This window comes from Indicator indicator, chromosome 26, assembly GCF_027791375.1.
Source record: "Indicator indicator isolate 239-I01 chromosome 26, UM_Iind_1.1, whole genome shotgun sequence".
NCBI classification, from domain to species: Eukaryota; Metazoa; Chordata; class Aves; order Piciformes; family Indicatoridae; genus Indicator; species Indicator indicator.
Genome location: NC_072035.1, coordinates 6,590,577 through 6,610,788, shown reverse-complemented (window position 1 = coordinate 6,610,788; position 20,212 = coordinate 6,590,577). Strand labels below are relative to the sequence as shown.

The 20,212-nt window shown below is 43.4% G+C and overlaps 1 protein-coding gene across 1 annotated transcript in view; it reads left to right on the top strand.

The window, feature by feature from the left end:
• Window positions 1-19,981, top strand: part of TMEM132C (transmembrane protein 132C) — a 191,096-nt gene extending 171,115 nt beyond the window's left edge. Inside the window, exons 6-9 of the mRNA XM_054392737.1 lie at window positions 1,819-2,024; window positions 2,472-2,745; window positions 3,822-4,013; window positions 18,782-19,981. Of these exons, the coding sequence (XP_054248712.1) occupies window positions 1,819-2,024; window positions 2,472-2,745; window positions 3,822-4,013; window positions 18,782-19,981 (1,872 nt within the window). The remainder of the gene's footprint in view (window positions 1-1,818; window positions 2,025-2,471; window positions 2,746-3,821; window positions 4,014-18,781) is intronic.
• Window positions 19,982-20,212: the final 231 nt, after the last annotated feature.

Sequence of the window (20,212 nt, the reverse complement as noted above, 5' to 3'; positions counted from 1 at the left end):
GGGCTTGATATTAGAAAAAAGTTCTTCACAGAAAGAGAGACTGGCCATTGGGATGGGCTGCCCAGGGAGGTGGTGGGGTTGATGTCCCTGGAGGAGTTTAAGAAAAGACTGGCTGAGGCACTTAGTGCCATGCTTTAGTTGATTATATAGGGTTAGGTGATTGGTTGGACTTGATGGTCTTGGAGGTCTCTTCCGACCTGGCTGATTCTGTGTAATTCTGTGTAATTATATATTGCATTATACACCTCTGATGCATCGTACTTTTAGATCAGATCAAAAGGCCATTCTGAAACAGCCTAACATGAACTAAACCTCTTTCTGTACTGCTATTCAAGTTAAGATATGTACAAATGGGGCATGACATGCATAGTGATAAAATGAAGGCATTTCTACCACCTTCAGACTTTTAAACCTCTTAGATGGCCTGAGGGAAAAGCCTAAACAGGTTGGTCAGGTATTGTAGTGTGCAGCATTGCTTTCAGGCAACAGAGCCCAGTTACAGCATCCCTCATAGGGATGAGTGCTAGGAATGTTTGGATTGCTTTCTCTGAAGTTTCCTTTTGTGATCTCACCATCAAATACTTTACCAGAATGTGAGCAGTGCCTAAACCTGTCTGCAAACAGGGTGTGAATGTCTGTGGACACAAAACTGGGAACAGTTTATCTCCTGTACATGTGGTCATGGAGGACATCCATCTGCTTGATTAGCCTGGGGACATTAGCATTTCCATCTGATAATCTTCATTTGAATGAAATGATATTGGGAATGGGAGCAGGTGATAATATGTGTTCAGGTGGGAGAGACACATTGCCACCACTAATGACAGTCCTAGGGGTGATGAAACAGAATGCTGCCAGGATGAGAGCAGAAGCAGGAGTTGAAGAGATCTGCTGGGTTTACTGTTAATTTCTGCAGATATATCAGCTCATTTAGTAATGTAACAGCTCCCATTGGTCACCACTTAGTGTGTGATTAATGTGCCACAGGATTTCCCCAGACATTTATAACACCTTTAGGAATAGATATGACAATGACTTTATCACATGGAATCACTTCATACTATCTGCATCCCTCTTAATGATTTATATATTCAGGAGTGATTTTATCACTAGTACTCAGTAATGTAATAAATGAGAAAACTCAATGGTCTGTAAATTACAACATTGATTAAAGAAGTGATTACTGATGTCACTCTTACATGGCTATGATAATACTTGCTTATATTTCAGGGCAGCATTTACATGTTAATGATAAATCTGCTGCAGTGTTTAGAAACACTTCACAGCTTTAAGCAAAATGTAAACATTTATAAACAGATAATATTTATTGTGGAGGAAATGAGTAGACTTCTGTTAATCTTCAGTGGATGAAATCCACTCCAGAACCAGCTTTGTACTGACAACCTCTCATGAAGGTACTCATCAGAGTAGAGCTTTGATTTGCTGCTTGCTTCTATTGAGACCTCTTGTGGTTTTCTGGGTTCCTCATGACCAAGCCATGAAGGAGCCTTGCTGATTATAAATTCCACAGCACTCTGATGACCTAGTGGCTCACTGCACAACAAACAGCAAATCAGCCACCAGCTCCATAAGCAGTATCAAGTCTTCAGGCATCTCCAGCATAATTATGCCTTCTGAGCCAATAAAGGATTTTTGTGTTCAGCTGCTCCCATTGTAAAAGGCCATCATTAACATGCATAAAGAGGAGGGAGCCTTTTTCATTTGCTTTTGGTTTCAAGATGCCAGGGTTACACTTTGAGCTTGTTTTGTCGCAGTGATTACCTTTTCTTCTTTCTCTCCCTCCCCCCCCCCCCTTAGGTTTCCGACAGATGTGACTATGTTTTTGTCAATGGCAAAGAAATGAAAGGCAAGGTGAATGCACTTGTGAACTTCACCTATCAGTATCTGAGTGCTCCTCTGCAAATCACAGTCTGGGTTCCACGCCTGCCTCTTCAGATTGACATTTCGGACACAGAACTGAGCCAAATAAAAGGCTGGCGAGTCCCAGTTGTTTCCAACAAAAGGTAGGTTTGAGTTGCTAAACTTCTTGGGTATATTTGTAAAATGAGTGGAGTTGATTTTAACTCTCAGCAAGAACAGCTGCAGCACCTGCACTGCAAATGCAGCATCTTTCCCTGGGGAATTTTCCAGCAGCACTGGCATCTCCAGCTTTGCAATGGACATCTACAGGTATAATAAAGTATTTTTTAATTTGTGGGAGTTTTGCTTCCGTGCTTTTGTCTGTCCTGTGCAACAGAGTACAGTGCAGTGCTCTGCTGAAGTCCCCTTAGGGAGGAAAAAGTGGAATAGTCCATTTGTATGGTCATTCCTCATGCTAGCTAGCCATAAACCAGCAAAGGACTGGGGAAAAAATAGAATAGAGGGCTGTTATTTATGGGAGTGTTGATTTTCACTCATGTTCTTGAAAACAATTCTTCATGCTTCATTTCCTTATGAAAAAAAAAAAAAAGACCTACCAGAGACAGCGATGATGAGGATGAAGATGAGCGCAAAGGAAGAGGATGCACTCTGCAGTACCAGCACGCCATGGTGCGAGTCCTCACGCAGTTTGTAGCTGAGGATTCCAGCCCCTGGGGTCAGCTGAGCTACCTGCTGGGCTCAGACTGGCAGTTTGACATTACAGACCTGGTGATGGATTTCATGAAACTGGAGGATGCTCACATTGCCAAGCTGCAGGAAGGCAGGATTTTGATTGGACGGGAAGTAGGGATGACAACGATTCAGGTACTGTGCTCTAGACTGCCATGTTCTGCCATCCCTCTGGAGAACCTGGGTGTGGGATAATCCAGGATAGTGTTCTGCTATCTTGAAACAGGATGATTTCCCATTGTTTTCCTGTGACCTTCTAGAGTATCACACAGAGCATTAACTGAACCACAATGATCCAAGGTGTGCAGCATGGTCAGGAGCTGGAAGATGTAGAGCTTTCAGAGATTTTTAAGAGAGGCAGTATGTCCAAGCTTAGTGAGAGGGCAGACCTCTTGGCCTCTTGGCTCACATGGATGCAGGTTAGCCCCAGCCAACTGATGGGCAGCATTTTGACCTTTTGAGACAGAGATCTTTAGATTGTGTCAAGTTTCTTTTGATTTATTTAAACATTAATTCAGAAAAACAAACAAGCAAACAAACCCCAAAATAACAAACCGCAGCATGGTTAATAGCCCTGAAAGGCACAAGTGGCCAACACCATATCCTTCTTCTACTCCAACTGAATCCTTGGTAATGCCAATGCACAGAGTGAATAGAGTTAATCTAGGCTGTAGATATGAGATGAGGAAGGTGGAGAAGACAGTGTGTATATGAAGTTTCCTAAAGATAGCAGTATGACCCTCAGTTTCAATAAATGGAAGGATATCCTGCTACCTTGATATTCTATCAGAAACAGAAAAGACAGAGAGATGAGAATATCCAGGCAGAAAAGTGAAGGACAAATCCTAGATGCTGGCTAATTTCCCTTTGAAATGGTTGGGAAGTAAGTCTGATGAGCTCATCCATACTGGGGGACACAATAGCAGGGGGAAAAAGTTTTAAGTCAAATCTTCTAGTGAGATGATGCAAATAATACAGCTGAGATAGTACAGCTCTCAGTATTAGATGCAATGTTCTAAGCCATAACCTCACTACTAAATGTTTCTCCAAGGCCACTAATGAAGTCAGGCTGCCTTTTCAGTGTGCTCTGCCATTTCACATTTCATTTCTCTGCATACAGCTTTGGAGACAAGAAGGGATGATGACCTTAGGAAAGGTTATTTTAATTGATCAGCCTTTTCCTAAATTGATTCTTTTGTGTTTCTCCAAAGGTTTTGTCTCCTCTCTCTGACTCCATCCTGGCAGAGAAGACAGTGACTGTGTTAGATGACAAAGTGACCATAACAGACCTTGGAGTCCAGCTGGTGGCTGGGCTTTCACTCTTTCTTCAGCCAAGTGCAGCAAGTAATCGGGCTATTGTGGCTACAACTGTTGCCCAAGAGTTGCTTCATACTCCTAAGCAGGTAGAGTACACTCTGCATATGTTGACTTTTGGGATGGGGCAGTGTTTTGTCGATGTGAAGTACTGATGATAACTCATAACAGGTTTAAAAGTTGAAGCGTAGCTGTAGTACATGTCCGTTTCAGTTGCTTTTCTCTAGAGGTACTCTGGAATTGTCTTCTCATTTCTTCCCTTCAACTATGGACTGAATCTGCAGTAAAAGTTCTGACTACAATGAAGTTGATAAGATTTACATTTTTAATATCCTTTCTTTAAATGATACAACATCTGTTATTTTTGCAACACAGGCAGTCTTTGGACAGTGATCCCTGTTTGCTGTGTGAGCATGCCCTCGTTTTCCATGCCAGAGAGCACTGAGCTCAGTGTCTCACAATTGGATGCTTTGAAGAGCTATAAAATAGAGGCAGAAGATAGCCAAATACGTTTCTTTTTTCCCTCCTGGAGTCACAGCAGACTGCCAGGCTCCTGTCTTTTTACTCTTTTGGTGGATTTTGGGGGTGTTCATCATTCAATTCATGGGCTGATCCTATTTAACTTAAGCCAGTAATATCCCATCTCTGTAAAGGGACTGTTTCAAGCATCATGTTTCAGGTCACAACCCACATGGAAAAGAAGATTGGAGAACACTACCAGATCAAGGCAAATGGTTGCTCTGGAACAGATTAAAACCCAGGGTCAGGAGCAGTGGAACAAGCTATATGTTCATTGCTCTTTCAGTCAGTTGATTTGAAGAGTGGCACTGGGAACTGTGCAATTAAGTCTGTCCACAGCTACTGCTGCTCTCACAGAAACTACATTTCATCTCACACAGATAGGGAGAGAACTTGAGTCAAGTTTTATGGCCCATTTTCATGATTATTGCTACCTAATCTTCTGCAACATAAAAATAATTTAGATTGTTTTATAACTTAGTGACAAGAAAATGTCCAAACTAGGAGGACATGCTTCCCATCTGTTCCATTTACTACATCCTGTAAACATAAGAATCTTATGTAATTAACCCATTTATAACCTTCTCCAGGGCTTTGAAACCATGCCTGACATACTGTCTTCAGACAAAGACTGTCCAAGCAAAGGCTAAAGCATGCCTAACCCAATTCTGTTACTTAGGGCAGGGAACCATTTGTCCTGGACCACCATTGGGAGAATCATGGCTTTTATTGCAGATAAAAGAGCTTGTGAATCTGGAAAGGTTGCTCAGACTCAGAGGTGATCTGTCCTGGGGATGCAAAGTTTTTTATCAACATCAGGTCATGGCATATCATGACAGGATATTTCAGTAGTGCACAAGATGACATCTCCTGTTGCATTATGGTATGGCAAGATGATGTGACATGTCATCATATGGCACTACAGGTGGCAAGGTATGGATTAATATGAAGGAGTAAAACAAAAAAGTGTAAATGTGCTTTGTTTTTAAATTCTTTTCCCAGCTTCCTGTGTCAGGGAATGATTTCAGTGATTTCAGTGATTTCAGTGATTTCAGTGAAATGTTGTGTTTAACACTTTTGATACAGGAGTGACTGAATGTCTCAGGCTCTCATTCTGCTGCTGGTACTGCTGGGCAGTGTGGGGTGTTGCTGTCCCTGCTGTCCTCTTCCTGAGTCTACAAATAGTGCTACTGGAGATACCAACTAGAAGACTGGAGACACAAGAAAATCAAGCACCTTTTTCTCAGTAAAAAGAAGTTTAAAATCTGTTGTTTCTTCTCCAGACTCCATCTGGGAGAAAACCCAGAACTTATACTCTATTAAAAGGCAGCGGAAAATCTTGTCCACACCATGATCTGGAATGCACAAGGAGATCTGGTTGCTTAGTAATTGTACCAAATTAGCCAGTTTTTCCCACTCCTTCTGTGTAAGTGCCTTCTGTCCCAGTTTCCTGAAAACACAGAGCAGCAATGTTTTTGCAGTACCCCACTTCAGTCTCTGCCTCTCCTCCCAGCTCCTCCAGTCTGGAGCCTGCCCACTCCCATTGCCTCTGCTTGTCTTCCTGCAGCCTCCTCTTTACCAGGAGTAAGAGAAGTGTCCTGCCTGCTTCCCAGCTGAAGGCTTTGCTGGGAGCATCACTCCTCACTTTGGGGGATTTGTGAAGGTCAGTTCCTGCTCAGGCACTGTGAGTGTTTGCAGTCCTGATCCTGGTGATGCTGGGCCAGCATGGATCCTGAGCCTAGTCCCTCTGGGACACTTTGGCAGTGCCTTCATCCCAAGGGCCTGAGCTGATTCCACTTCCTAACTTATCGTAAGCCACTTATCTTACTCAGCCTAGAGACAGGACTTACCCAAGCAAGACCTGAGGGACTTTGTATTTGCATCACTGTAACAGTGTGTTATCACCCAATAGTGACTTATTTACATTCCTTAGCTTTCTCTGCTTGAACTTTGAGAAGAAAAATTAAAAAGACAGTTTTAAACCATCACAAGCAGCAAGAAAATAAGACAGGAGTAGATTTCACACTAGAAAATATGTTGAAGGAAATAGTCTTAGCACAGGGGTGGCCTGTAGAGTCACACACATCTTTCATTCACAGCTTGAATGAAGGATATAGCAGTTAAGTCACTTGCCCTTAGAAGAATTAATGCCAACGTAGGAATACTTGTGGCTAAATTTTCTAGAAGTGACTCATGATTTGGAGTATGTCAGCTGAGATCCTTTGCTGAGCTGGAATTCCAGAAGGCAAGTGCTGAGTGTTTTCTGAAAATCAAGCCCTTTTGAAAGAGTTTTTTTCAAGAACTAAGCATATACTGGAATCTTGGAAGGGCAAGTGTGTCCTTTGCTCTTAAACAAGTTTATAAAAAGTCCAAATAAGTCATGCAAACCTTTTTGATGCAACTGAAAAACAAAGTAACAGTTAAGATAACCAAAGGTTTTCTTTTTCTCAGGAATGATTGTGTATGTCTCAGCACTTATATGGAGAAAAGAGTCAATGTGTTCTTAGTCAGATATTCTCCTGGGCTCCACTTTAGCACCTTCAATAGCCAAGCTTCTGCATAGGTGAGGAAATGCCCTTGGGTAATTGGTACTCTGACAGGCACAGTATTGTCCCTAGCAGATAAAGCAGTACATCTGTAGAGTGCAATGGGAGGCATAAAGCATTATACAGATTGTGCTATTACAGATCTTCCAATACCATGGGGATGAATTCAGTATTTTTGCTGTGACTTCTAGCCTGGTTATTGTTGGTGGGGGGGGAATTTCAGCTCACACCGACACACTTTTTATTTTTGGCGCCCAACTGGGGCTCGATTGCTTGTTTGATTTATTTCTGCTCAGATTAGGAAGCAAAATGAAGCTGTTTTGGATTCTGAGTCATTCTATTTCATCTATTATCAGTGTGATTGTTTACAGATGGGCCATTTCTTGCATGATAGACAAGATTGTGAGATATGTGGCATATAAGTCATTTCTTTGGGTTAAGAACAAGTTACTGAATGTTGGTGAATTCTGTTGTGGTCTTATTGGGCTAAGAAGCTATGGTAACTCAACTATGGATCTGCTAGCAGACACATATGAGTTTGTTACTCCTCTTACAACTACAGAGGGTCTTTGGAACCAGTGGTACCCTAGATATCTTGTGCTTGCCTTAATCTTAATTTGTTGCTTCTTGGAATAATCATATGGCTACTGATAGCACTGTATCAAGAAAGACATAAGGCTACTTGCTCTTCCAACTCTGCTGTGAATGTGAAAACCAAGCCAGTAAATTTGGTGGCCACTGTAACCAGAAAGCGTAAAGGAGCTGCAGGAGGAGATGCAGATGCTGCAGGAGATGGTGCAGATGGAGATGAGGGTCCTTCTACTCAGGGTCCCTCTCTTAAGAAAGATCCTTCTGATGAGGAAGAGAGGGTTAGCCTTAAAACTCTGGTAGACCTCTTGAGACCCCACATGGATGATGGAGATGTAGGTCAGGATGTAGACCCTGGTAGATTAGCAACTGCTGGTAGTGCCTCTGAACTCAAAGAAATTCAACGGAGGATTAAAATAGGATTATGGGGACAGCGACCTCAGGATGATGATGATGATGATGATGAGGATGACATACAGTCAGCTAATGCACCCAGACAGGAAATTAGACATGTGAGGAAGGATTACATCAGAGGAGATAATGAGCCAGTCCTGTCTTGGCTAGCCAGGTGTTTTGATATGGGAGCCCCAGCATTGGTGGTAGGTGACAAGTCGGCCTCTCAGTTGGGGATGCTCTCAAAGGATACAGGCATAGACAGGCACCTAGGCAAGTGCATTGGTAAAGTTTCTCTGTGGGCACGCCTCCTACTGGCAGTCTCGCTGAGGTACCCCAGCAGAGATGATTTACCATGGAACCCTAAGCCTTGGACCACAATAGCTGAGGGAATCAAGCGTCTGAGAGAGTTTGCTGTGAGAGAAGTAATGTATGGAGATCATAAGACTCTGAATCCTGATGAAATTCCTGTTGGAACAGGCCTTGCCAAAAAGCTCATTAAGCTTGCTCCTCCTAATTATGCTACTATTCTGGCAAGCAGGATTGTGGCAAGAAATTATGGTGGAGCACCTCCTACTGTTGGCCATTTCACTGACCAAATGAGGCAATTGGAGGATAGTCTTGCACGTACTTCTTTGGTTTCAGCCATTGAAACTCTGTCTGGAGAAATGAAGAATTGCATGAAAGAGCTGAAGGAGGAACTTAAAACCTCCATATCCAACTTGATGAAGGGGGATGATTCTAATTCCTCTTCCTCCAGATGGATACAAGTTTCAGCTGTTAGGAACAGACGTGCTCCAAGGAGGCCATTCCAAATAGGTCAAACCAAAACAGACAGCAGAGGCAATCACGTGGCAGTATCTGGATAACTCTGCGTGATCAGTTTGGTGAGAACATGAACAGATGGGATGGTCAACCAACTTCTGATCTTTTCAAGAGGTTACGGGAGCTGCAGAGGGGCAGATCCCGAGGTAGCAATACCAGGAGGGTAGCTGTCGCTTCCTCAGTTTCCCAGAACAACTCTGATAGCTCCAACAGTGATCCTAATTCTGGTGCTGGACGTTGTGCCAGCTGTACATGTGGAGGTAATCCCCACCATTAGGGGTGCCCTGCCTTCCGCCAGGGGGAGGTAAGGGATAATGGAGATAACAGAATCTATTGGGATGTGTACATCCAGTGGCCTGGCACTTCAAAATTTCAGAAGTACAGGGCCTTGGTTGACACAGGAGCTCAGTGCACCATAATACCATCAAATTATCAAGGGGGAGAATCTATAACTATTCAGGGAGTCACTGGTGGATCTCAAGAGTTGTTTAAGATAGAGGTTGATATAAGTTTAACTGGGAAGCAGTGGAAGAAACATACTATTGTAACAGGTCCTAATGCACCTTGTATTTTGGGAATTGACTTTCTGAGAGAAGGGCGTTTTAAAGACCCTAAGGGTTACAAATGGGCTTTTGGAATAGCAACTGTAGAAATTGATGGAGGAAAATTGAAGTTGTCCATTAGACCTGAGCTTTCAGATGAATCTGCAGTTGTGGGACAACATGAGATAGAGGATGTAAAGCTGCCGGTTGCTTCTCAAACTGTGCATCACAGACAATACAGAACCAACCGTGACTCTTTGGTGCCCATTCAAAACTTGATTCGTCAGTTGGAGAGTCAGAAGGTCATCAGCAAAACTCATTCACCTTTCAACAGTCCAATCTGGCCTGTGAGAAAGCAGAATGGAGAGTGGCGTCTGACAGTTGATTTCCGTGCCTTGAATGAAGTAACTCCACCCATGAGTGCAGCTGTACCAGACATGATGGAACTCCAATATGAGCTGGAATCCAAGCAGGCCAAATGGTATGCTACCATAGACATTGCTAATGCTTTCTTCTCTATTCCCATAGCAGAGGAATGCAGGCCTCAGTTTGCTTTCACCTGGAGAGGCATTCAGTACACATTCAATCGTTTGCCCCAGGGGTGGATTCACAGTTCAACCATCTGCCATGCAGTGATCCATGATGCTTTGGAGAAAGGTGGAGCTCCAGAACACATTCAGTTCATCGATGACATCATCGTCTGGGGTGAGACTGCTGAAGAAGTCTTCGAGAAAGGTAACAAAATCCTTGACATTCTCTTGCAAGCTGGTTTCGCTATCAAGCGAGACAAGGTGAAAGGACCTGCCAGAGAAATCCAGTTTCTGGGAGTGCGGTGGCAAGATGGTCGCCGTCACATCCCAATGGATGTGATAAACAGAGTCTCCACCATGGCAAATCCCATCAACAAGAAAGAAACTCTGCGTTTCTTAGGCATAGTGGGATTTTGGAGACTGCACATTCCTGGATACAGTCAGATTGTGAAACCTCTCTATGATGTGACTCGAAAGAGAAACAGTTTCCAATGGGGTCCTGAGCAACAAGCAGCCTTTGACCAGATCAAGCGAGAGGTAGTCCAAGCGATGGGTCTGGGACCTGTCCGAACTGGTCCAGACATTAAGAACATTCTGTACACGGCCGCGAGTGACAATGGTCCAACCTGGTGCTTATGGCAAAGAGCTCCAGGGGAGACACGAGGACGTCCTCTTGGTTTCTGGGGTCGTGGCTACAGAGGCTCAGAGGCAAACTACACTCCAACAGAGAAAGAGATTTTAGCTGCTTATGAAGGAGTGAAAGCTGCTTCTGAAGTGATCGGAACTGAGTCACAACTTCTTCTAGCTCCTAGATTGCCAGTTCTGAATTGGATGTTCAAAGGCAAAGGTTCTTCACCACATCATGCAACAGATGCTACCTGGTCTAAGTGGATGGCTCTGATAACACAGAGAGCTCGAATGGGAAATCTCGAAAGGCCTGGTTTGGTGGAGGTGATCACAAACTGGCCAGAAGGCACAAGCTGTGCTAAACCTCCAGAGGAGAGAGTAACTCGTGCTGAGGAAGCTCCTCCTTACAGTGATCTGTCTGATGATGAAAAGAGATATGCTTTGTTCACAGACGGTTCCTGTCGTCTTGTTGGGAACAAGCGGAGATGGAAATCTGCAGTGTGGAGCCCAACGCGCAGAGTTGCAGAAGCGAGAGATGGAGAAGGAGAATCCAGTCAATTTGCAGAGGTAAAAGCTGTCCAGCTAGCTCTTAACATAGCTGAACGTGAGAGATGGCCAAAGCTTTATCTCTACACCGACTCGTGGATGGTAGCCAATGCCTTGTGGGGTTGGCTGAAAGACTGGAAGAAGAATGGCTGGCAGAGGAAAGGAAAGCCAATCTGGGCTGCAGATCTGTGGCAAGACATTGCTGCTCGCATTGAGAGAATCCCAGTGAAAGTGAGACACATCGATGCTCACATTCCTAAGAGCAAAGCTACTGAGGAACAACAACACAACCATCAGGCAGATCTAGCTGCAAGAGTTTCCCAGGTGGACACAAACTCTGATCCTGATCCTGATCTTGACTGGAAACACCGAGGTGAGCTGTTCTTAGCTCGGTGGGCCCATGACTCGTCAGGACATCAAGGCAGAGATGCAACCTACCGATGGGCTCGTGACAGATCCATTGACATTTCCATGGATGCTATCACACAAGTCATCCATGACTGTGACATTTGTGCTGCTATTAAGCAGGCAAAGCGGATCAAGCCCTTGTGGTACGGTGACCGATGGTCCAAGTACAAGTATGGTGAAGCCTGGCAGATTGACTACATCACTCTACCTCGTTCTCGATCTGGTAAGCAGTATGTGCTGACTATGGTAGAGGCAAGCACTGGATGGCTGGAAACTTATCCAGTTCCTCATGCAACTGCACGTAACACCATTCTTGGCCTGGAGAGACAAATCCTGTGGAGACACGGAACTCCAGAGAGGATTGAGTCAGACAACGGAACTCATTTCAAGAACAATCTTGTAAAAAACTGGGCCAAAGAGCACGGCATCGAGTGGATATTCCACATTCCCTACTATGCACCAGCTGCAGGGAAGATCGAACGCTACAACGGTTTGCTGAAAACCACTCTCAAAGCCATGGGGGGTGGATCTTTGAAAAACTGGGAGAAACATTTAGCACAAGCAACCTGGTTGGTGAATAGTAGAGGTTCAGTGAATCGAGCTGGACCTGCCCAATCAGATTTGTTGCGAAAGGAAGAAGGTGATAGAGTTCCTGTTATCAGAGAAAAGAATCTGTTAGGCAAAACTGTTTGGGTATTTTCTCCTTCAGGAGAGGCCAAACCTGTCCGAGGGGTGGTTTCTGCTGAAGGTCCTGGTCACACCTATTGGGTGATGCAAGAAAATGGTGAAATTCAGTGTATTCCACAAAGAAATCTAACTTTGGCTGAGAGAGGTTAAATTCAGAGTGTTGCGCAGATACAGCATCGCGCCCAAGAGGAGAGTTCATGAGATCTACGGTGCACGAACCCTGAGAGCCCTGAGTCACCTGAGAGTCCCTGTTCCTTTCTTCGCTCCATCTGCGAGGAAACAAGCTGTTTGCTGTTTTTCCTGTGATTTGACTCTTTTGAATCATCTACATCTGAAATAGCCGGAATGGACTATGGTCTTTATTCACCTATTGTTGTAGATATTATTTTAGATTAGATAAATGATAGTAGCAGCCAATGGAATTGTTTAGAAGGGGTGGACTGTGATGGTTTGAAACTGTCTTTTTAATTTTTCCTTGCAAAGTTCAGAACAGAGAAAGTGAAAGAATGTAAATAAGTCACTATTGGGTGTAAGAAAGCAAAATAACGATTGTTCTAAACACTTCCATTGGATAGATAGAAATGTTTAAGAACTATTACCCAAAACAAAGTAGGCACTCTGCACATTCTGCGTTCGGCAGTGGGGGCAGTTGCTGGGCTGTCTGGCTGCTGTTTCTTCTTCTCTTCTGGCTGAAGATAACACACTGACCTTGGCAGCTAAGTTAACAATTTCTGCTTAACTAACTCTGCTTCTCTGTCCAGGGGGGTCTGGGGGGGAAGCTCCTGGGAGAGAGAGGCCCCTTTGGGAGGGTCCCCTTGGGGGGAAGCAAAGGGAGATCGGTTGTGCTTTTTCTGTTGATTGTATATATTTGTGAATGTCGTGAATTTTGTATATTTGTACATATTCATTGCATTTCATTGTAGATTTTAGACTCTGCTTGTAAATACAGCTTTTCATTTGCTTCCAGACTGGGCTAGCCTGGTTATTGTTGGTGGTGGGGGAATTTCAGCTCACACCGACACACTTTCAATGGATACAACGACTTGATTAGTTCCTTGATTATAATGTCTGCACAAGCAGCACAAAGCAGCCAAAACACAAGTCCTGAAAAGTAGGCAGTTTCTCCAAATACCTGGCAATCTAAAGAAGATAAGCTAAAAAATGTTTATCTTGGATGCCTGAAGTTAGATATCTTTATCTATAGTTGGGTAACTAATTACCTGAGGTGACAAGGTGACCTTGAGGCATGCTGAGCCCTGCTTCCTTTTTTTCTTGTTTTTTATTTTGATCAATGAGTTGCTTATTGGCACTGAAAAGTGGATCAATGGTTGAGGTGCTTACAAATAAATATCACAGCTGAAATATCTTCTGAAAATTTGGAAACTGTAGCTGTGAGCTGTCTATTTTTAGTGGCCATCTGCTCAGGTGGGGAAGCTGCTCCATCTGGCTTGCTGAGGGTTGTTAAAATTAACACTGCCATCTTAAAGGCTTCTCTAAAATGTAAATAAAAGAAAGCCTACAGCGTTAAAGTGTTTTTTGATCTGAGTGAGCTTCAAGGACTCTTAAATTTCAGCTGGCCCTGCAGGGAAGCTCACAGTCATAGCATGGCTTTTTCATCACTGTAGGATATTGCACGTGGTCTAATGAACTGAAATGGGAGAGGGAAGAAAGGAAAAGGCAGGCCTTTAATAAACAGCTGTGAGCATTAATGTATCTCTCAGTGCTGCTGGAAAACTGCAGACATTTTCTTAAGGAAAACAAGCAATGTTAGTGTTTTCTAAAGGCCAAGCCCTCCTCTTTCACATGGATAGCTCCTGCTGACGTCAGTGACAAGACCCAGTCCTGTGAGGGTCTTCCACCTGGTAGGAGGTGATGGTGTGCAGCACGTCTGAATCAAGCTTACCTGCTTATCCCTGCCCTTTGGATTGACACAGTACTGTCCTGTTTCAGCTTGTGTCCTTCATGCGAGCTAGTTCTGAGAGTTCACAGTTAAGTAACACAGTAGGAGTGGGTCTGTGGTGTGGATTCTTTACCCCGTCCTGGCAGTGTGTTACACTTAAATTGTGTTTATGTACCTTCTTTAAACTGACAGAGGAGTGTTATGGCTCACAGGTATGACAAAGGAATTAAGCAGCATGGGAAAGGGAGAAAGGGTGTATTGGTGTATAAGAATCAGAATTCTTCCCTTGCAAATACAAGCAAATTCCCACTGGAAAGAAATGTCACATTAGTACATTGGACAATAATGAGAGGATGAAATACACAGTAGGGGAAGGCATGGATTCAATTAAGATCTGACTCTTGGCTGTCATTCATTTCCATATCTTAACCATCAAGCTAAATTTTTACTACACAAGCCACAGGCTTAAAAATAAATACACATATAGTACTTTGATATTGCATGTGATAAAATGACTAGGGAGATCCATTTCAGCACTCAGGTCCCCAGACAGAACAATCAGAACTGCTCTAATAGAAGCTGCTGAGAACACTATTCCCTTGCCTTTATTTGAGGAAGGGATGCGTTTGTTTTCTGCAGAGCCATCCAATTCTTTCCTTTGGTGGCCTGCCTTGCCCCAGAACTATTGCAAATTACTCCAGAAATTGAGGGCTTATTCACAAATACTATTATTTGTCTTTTAGTGAGCAAAGACCATTAAAAAGCATGGAATGAAATCAAGTATAGTGGTCAGTTCTAAGCAGCAGAATCCCCTAACATGCAACCACCAGTCCTCCACACTTCACTCCCCCAAGATGGTGTGCCCTGGTATCAAGCTGACCCCAGCTCTTTTGAGGAGGTGTTGAAGGACACTTTGTGATCACCAACTGGGATGCTACAGATGGGCTCAGTGGAACATGCTAAGATAAGCAGACTTTCAAATGCTGTATGATGCTTTAGAGGGCAAAATAATCACTGCTGTGGCTCCCAGGTTTTCACAGGCCATTTGTGCCAGCACCAGCATGGGGGGACTCATTACATCTCTCTGTGATGGACTTCCTTCTGAGCTTCCAAAGCAGCTCTGCTTCCAGCATTCAGGTTCCACCCCTTGTTTTATCTAGGTGGAACAGGGATGGCCAGCAAACAGTCATGTTTGTGGTGACTCATACAGCAGGGTTTGAAGTATTCCAGGTCAGGCAACACAGAGTTCCTTGGGAATTGGTAGTTTCCATTAGTGTCATGTTACTTCTGGACCCTGGTAATTTCCTTTTTTTTCCCACCCACCTAAACATAACAAGTAGATAACAAAGGAGATAAAACTGCTAGCAGAGAGCAAAATGCAAGTTTATCCAAGAAGATTTATCAAGTGGTAAGCATCAGTGTAATTCAGAGCCAAAAGTGGTGGAACTGGATCAGATCAAGAACTGGCCAACTTGCTGAAATGATACCTGGAACGGAGGAAGAGAACAGCAAAGGCACAAGGGAAAATGTAAACAAAATGTGTTTGATAAAGAGAGGATTTTATGTGTTAAGGAAAGCATGATATTTGATAATTGAGAGTGGTTGTGGAAGCAGTGCCTTCATCTCCTCTGGACTGGATTTTGCTGTCATTGGCACGATCTAACGTACATTATTTGATTCACTTCACATCATCACAGTCACAAATCATCCTGTTCTCTAAGAGACACTGGCACTAATGTGTAGTTGTGGTGCATTTGTTCTGGAAGTGCAGCTGAGTTTGTGCATATGTGGAAGAGACAAAAAGTGAAATTAAGAAAATCTGGACAGCCAGATACTCACCCAAACTGTTTATGCTTGGTAATTAATGAGCACAAGCATTTGTCACCTCAGTGTTGAGGGCACCAGACTTGGGGCAGCAACTCTGTAGGTAAGAAGGCTCCAATCCATCTTCATCAGCTGATAGTAATTGGAGGACCTTGTCAGATATTTGGAGGGGATTTATTGATGCAGTACATAGGACTTGCAGAAACAGCTCTTTGAAGGACATGGTACTAAATCATTTCATTTTTCTTTTTTTTTTTTTTTCCTTTTTAGCTTTGCAGAATTTATAATCATTTGAGAAATTCACTTCCTTCCCCTGCTTTCAACTTTCCTTTAACATTGTGAATGAGAGGAGGTGATCTCTTGCCAAATAGAAATGTTGGGCTGGCACAATAGACTTTGACAGGATTTGGAATCATCTCCCTCTTCCTCTCATTTGTTTTTTTTTTTCCCTTTTAATTAAAGTTGTCTGTAGTATAAGCATGACAGTGTTGTGTTGCGAAAAAAAAAAAAAAACCAAAATGTGGTTCTCCCTCAGAAAAAGGTCTGAGAAATAAAAAATGTCAATGCTGGCTGAAAATAATAGCTAAGGTATTGCACAATTATCTGTAGTAAAGCACATCAGCTGCCTGCCATTTCATTTTTCTCTGTCTCTGCTTCATTCAGGGATGCAGAAGAGTGGAGAAATAGTGTAAAGAATAAAAGTTATTTTGAAGTTCCCTACAACTTTGTCACAAATTCTAGCCATTTGGACCAGAGTTTTCTGTGTTGGTTGCCTCTTAACCTGAAAGATGCCTCAGGGCAGTTAAAGCAGAAGGGCATCGAGAAAACCAAACAGGGATCTTGAAGAAGACAGGGAAGAAGAATATATGGCTCCTTATATGAGTTCTTCTCCAGTGTCTGGAAGGGAGACTCTTGACCTCTCAGAGGTGCTGTTCTATCACAAAGAAAAAAAAAAAAACACCACAAAACAAAACGAACAAAAAAAAAACCCAATCCAAATCCCTTGTGAAGTAAGATCTGGGGCTTTGCAGCTCTAGTATGCTGCATTTGGCTGTTAAGGAATGCACAAAGGAGGTACTATTGTAAATCCTTCTAGAGTGACGTGGAACTATGGAAGTCTCCAAAGGAGCTGGGAGAAGGCACAGGCCTCATAATTTCTGGCCCTAACTGTACAAAATTCTGCACTGATTTTCTCATTCTGCTCTCCAAAAGAGACCACCACGGGCAGACAATATCAAGCCTGTTGTGATATGTGCTTGAAATGATGCTGGTGTTTCTTCCTTCCATAGACTGATGAAAAGTAAATGTATTTCACTTGCCTCCCCAGCTGTACAAGAGGCTATCCTCTTGTTTTAGGGAGAAGGAAGGCAACAGAGGGTTGAATTGCTGGAGGAGATGCATCTTTTTTCTCTCTACACATATCCATTAAAAAAAAGAAAAATCCACTACTTTCCCATGACTGGATGTGCTCTGGTCTAGATTTCTATGATATAAGTTCAAGCTGTGCCCTGCAGCTTTATGTTTTTGTCTGTTCTGCCATTTCAGGGTTGTTTCTCTAATGAAAGATCAGCTGGTTTAATTTTCTTACACAGTTCACCCTCCCAGCTTCTGAGCTACCCTGGCTCCTTTTCAGCTGTTTGAAGTGCATTTGAATCCCTGAGAACTTTGCTTTCTTTCCTGTTGTGCCACAACTGATTTTTCTTCTTTCAGCCCCTCAAGAACTTGATGATAACACTTGGAAAATCAGATATTCATTATAGTTCAGCCTCCTGCACAGCTAAATGCCCCTTGCTGTTTTCATTGAAAAGCTTTAAATTTAACTAGAAGAGCAGCAATTCCCTTTGTTTATTACCACAGTGTAACAAATTGTAGCCAATTGGAAACCATATTAGGCTGTAGATTTGTCTTATGACTGGACCTTAAGAGGGTGGCAATGTTTTTTTCCCTGATGGTGATTTTCAGCCCAGTTGTTCTGGTGTACCCAAGTGTAAAGTTATTAGGACCATCTGTGGTTTAAGAACTTCAGTTTTGTGTGAAGTTGCACTCCAGCAGTCTGCCCACAAGTCTGCTGGCTAAACAGGCAAGACAGAGAGCAAATGGAAAAATAAAAAAATCTCCTGCAAAGAAAGCTACTGAGACGTGGAGAAGTAAATATCTGTATCATCTGGATGGGATTTCAATTGGCAAAGAGCTGACCTCTAGCTTTGTGTTTGCTTCTAGTGATGACTTCTGACGGGGCTACCTGCAGAGAACAAAGCCCAATTAAATCCAGGCTGTTTGCATTTTTATCATAGCAATCATACCAGAATCCCCATCCTCCTCTCCTTGATGCAAAGATGTGATGGACTTTCTAATTATCTCAAGGATAAAGTGTGTCTTACTTAAAACAAACCTTCCTCCAGCAACATGGCAATTGTTCTGTGAGTCTTTTTCTTTCAGGTGTATCTTGCTGCTCCAACCATTTCCAAGATACTGCAGTAGCTCCTTATTGCTGCTAAGATATCTATGCCTTGCTTAATTTGACAGCTCCCTGTGACACCTCTGCATGGGGAACATGAGGAAAATAAGTGTCCTGTCAAGTGCCTCTAGTAATTTTCTGGCTTTGTATGACAAGAATTACTTTCTTTATAAATCATGTAAATTGCAGCTTGCTAATGAGTGCTGTGGTATTACAGACATATCAATTATTTGATATGTTCTTTTGCAAAACATTTGCAGGGAGGATTACAGTGGAACCTTTAGTGACAAATGTGACCATTTTTCTGCCCCATCAGTTGAAGCTTGGTTTGCTTTAAACGCAGTGCAGAGCCATTGTCTTCCATTTCCTCCAGCTGCCATTCAGAGCTGGAAGATTGATGAGCTGCAATGGGCTGAGCTGTGTTATTTAAAACCCTGTCTTTAACCATATCCCTCTCTTTGCAGGAAGCTGTAGTAAGCACCTGGATTCAATTCAGTGACAGCTCTGTTACTCCCCTGGACATTTATGACTCTAAGGACTTCTCCCTTTCTGCTGTATCATTAGATGAAGCCGTTGTCTCGATCCACCAGAACGCTGCCTTAAAATGGCCAATTGTGGTAGCAGAAGGTGAAGGTCAGGGTACGCTAATCAAGGTGGACATGATGATTTCTGAAGCCTGCCAGAAGTCCAAGAGGAAAAGCGTCCTTGCTGTGGGGAACGGCAACATCAAAGTCAAGTTTGGCCAGAATGATGCAGACTCTGATACAGGTGGAGACTATGATGGTGATGAGATTGAAAACCACGCCAGTGACCGACGGCACAAAGCCTCAGATCACGAACGGTACGGCCAGGAAGGACGATACTATGGGAGCTCCTCAGTAGAGCGAGAGGAGGGTGCCATCAGGAAAGTCAGCACCACAGCAAAGTCTGTAATAAAAAATAAAGTCATTAAAAACAACAGGCTGGACGGTGGCAAACTCTCAGATGACAGCCAGCTGCAGAACATTCCTATAGACTTCACTAACTTCCCTGCTCAAGTAGACCTACCAAAGGGCAATGCCGGCATGGAGGAAAATGACCTGGTGCAGACACCTAGGGGCCTTAGTGATTTGGAGATTGGGATGTATGCTCTGCTAGGGGTCTTCTGCCTGGCAATTCTAGTCTTCCTAATAAACTGTGCAACATTTGCACTGAAGTATCGTCACAAGCAGGTTCTGGTGGAAGGACAGGCCACCATGACCCATTCCCATGACTGGGTCTGGCTGGGAAATGAAGCAGAACTGCTGGAGAACACAGCAGATGCATCACCCCAGCAGGATGAGCACACGACTATTATTGATCGAGGCTCGGGTTGCGAGGAGAGCAACCAGCTCCTCAATGGCAGTGCTCAGAAGAACATTCAGAGCCAGGTTCACAGGTGTGCTGACTCGGGGGGCAAGCCTGGAAAGGAACAGAAATCTGAACCTTTACACTCGCCGACATCCAAAAGGAAGCGGGTAAAATTCACCACATTCACTACCATCCCACCTGACGATGGCTGTCCTACTGTCAACTCTATCCTAAGTAGCAATGATGATGACATTAAGTGGGTGTGCCAGGATATGGACCTGGGGGACTCCAAAGAGATACAAAACTACATGGAGAAGTTCAAAGACAAAGTGTAGCTCCTTGCTGGGTTTGGTTTTGGTTTTTTTGGGGGGTTTAACCACACCTTGATGCCTTCAGTTCTACAGTATATATTGGGACAGAAGAGGGGGTGGGGAAGCAATCACCAGGAGAAATGCTGAGGCAGATTTTATAATCAGGGAAAGAAATTTGCCAAACTGTCCATGGTTTGGGTTTGATTTTCAGTTTGTTTTGTTTTGCTTTGTTTTGGTTTTTGTCAGCAGTTATTC